This window comes from Anarrhichthys ocellatus, unplaced genomic scaffold, assembly GCF_004355925.1.
Source record: "Anarrhichthys ocellatus isolate YVR2014 unplaced genomic scaffold, GSC_Weel_1.0 scaffold19, whole genome shotgun sequence".
Taxonomy (NCBI): Eukaryota; Metazoa; Chordata; class Actinopteri; order Perciformes; family Anarhichadidae; genus Anarrhichthys; species Anarrhichthys ocellatus.
Genome location: NW_022280049.1, coordinates 1893193 through 1894861, shown reverse-complemented (window position 1 = coordinate 1894861; position 1669 = coordinate 1893193). Strand labels below are relative to the sequence as shown.

General features: G+C 46.6%; 1 protein-coding gene across 1 annotated transcript in view; it reads right to left on the bottom strand.

The window, feature by feature from the left end:
• The window catches only part of abcb7 (ATP-binding cassette, sub-family B (MDR/TAP), member 7), a 23193-nt gene that overhangs the window by 15787 nt on the left and 5737 nt on the right, over positions 1–1669 (bottom strand). The window contains exon 5 of the mRNA XM_031857768.1: positions 262–394. Within this exon, the coding sequence (XP_031713628.1) occupies positions 262–394 (133 nt within the window). The remainder of the gene's footprint in view (positions 1–261; positions 395–1669) is intronic.

The window sequence follows — 1669 nt, the reverse complement described above, 5'->3', positions numbered from 1 at the left end:
CACACACACACACACACACACACACACACACACACACACACACACACTCCTGCAAAGTCGTCAGCGCTCACGAGACGCCGGCGGCGAAGATCGACCGAGGTGAACTCAAGACGCAGAACGGACCACACTGTAAATAATGAGGGAGAGGCAGGGACCACTGATATGAATGTGTCGGGGGGGAAGGTCAGCCGGTAGATAACAGGCAGTCCCACGGTCTCCTCTGATGAGCTCCTGCCGCTGCAACACGAGCCTGGGACTCACAGCCAATCAGCATGGCCGTTGCCATGGTAGCCACAGTGCTTGGCGCGTCATTCAGGTGCAGCATGTGTCCCGACATCTGGTTCAGCTCGTCCACCGCATACTTAAACATGAAGGGCACCGTCACATTGGTCATCTGGGACAAGGCAGAGGGGGAGGGGGGGGAAACATTCAGAGAGGAGGACAATACACTGGTTTCATACATTAGACAGACTCATGCTCAGTATAGTCTGTAGGACCGGTGTGCACGTGTGCATGTGCACCCCGTGTGCTTAGAAAGATACATCTCCACTATTATTAGGCAGTAAATCAAACATTGCCCGCTCAGGTGCATTCATGGATATATATATATATATATGAACGTATGTGTGCATTGTGTGCTGTGTAAGAGTGTATTCTTCTGGGCTGGTTGTGCTCGTGCTGCTGAGGTAGCTGCTGCTTCCTGCTAATGGAATAGAAATGGCTGTTAGGGCTAATTAAGAGCACGGGGACAGCTGTGTGACTCAGGCAAGGCGGTCCGCTACACATTAGGACAGCCGGAGAACACAGCACATTACTTTCATATGAAACCCATTTCATTTGAACCTCTCAACCTCTCACACGGGGGAGGGTGCTTTTTTTCTTTTTTTTTTTTAAACTTTCCTTTTTGCTTATTTACTCCTGTCAGATTCTGCATGATATAAATTAGATAAAATAAAAGTAATAGCACTTGTATAAAAACAGAGTATAAAAAAACAAACCCATTGGCCCCGCTAATGTGAAAGGACAGCTAATAATGCACTTTAAAAGCTCCGTCCCCGGGGTTCTCGCTTTATACACTTGGGTATTATACTCAAACAATAGAAGTCATCTGACCCCCACAAGCAACAACAATATCGTTGCTACCAAGACAACAGAATATGGCACACAAAAAAATAGCCTCGGCCTTTAATCACGGGGCCAAAACATGCCCTCAATGTTACCACTAATACGTGATAACGTTGGATGTGCTCTTTTAATCCATTAACGGCCGATTGGAGATTAAATCAACACCGTGTTGATCTGTACCTGCCGATGTCATCTTGTAATAGAGATACTGTGTCAAGTCGTGGAGAAGAGGCGTTAGGCGATATCTAGAATTAGCCTCAGCTTAGAGTAGAAGCAAGAGGGCTTCATTTGAGGCCAAGGAAAACAAGAGCTCATATCTAATCAGTTATTTGAAGTAAAAACATCACCGACGTTGTGTAGTGTAGAGGTGTGATGCACTGTAACCACATCATTATTCAGTTGATTTAAAGATTTTCTCCAGACTGCGGGAGGTTTCGGTTCAAACAGACAAAACTCCAGCCAAGCAGGGAAATGGGAGGAGATTGGATTGCGCGCGCGTGTGTGTGTGTGTGTGTGTGTGTGTGTGTGTGTGTGTGTGTGTGTG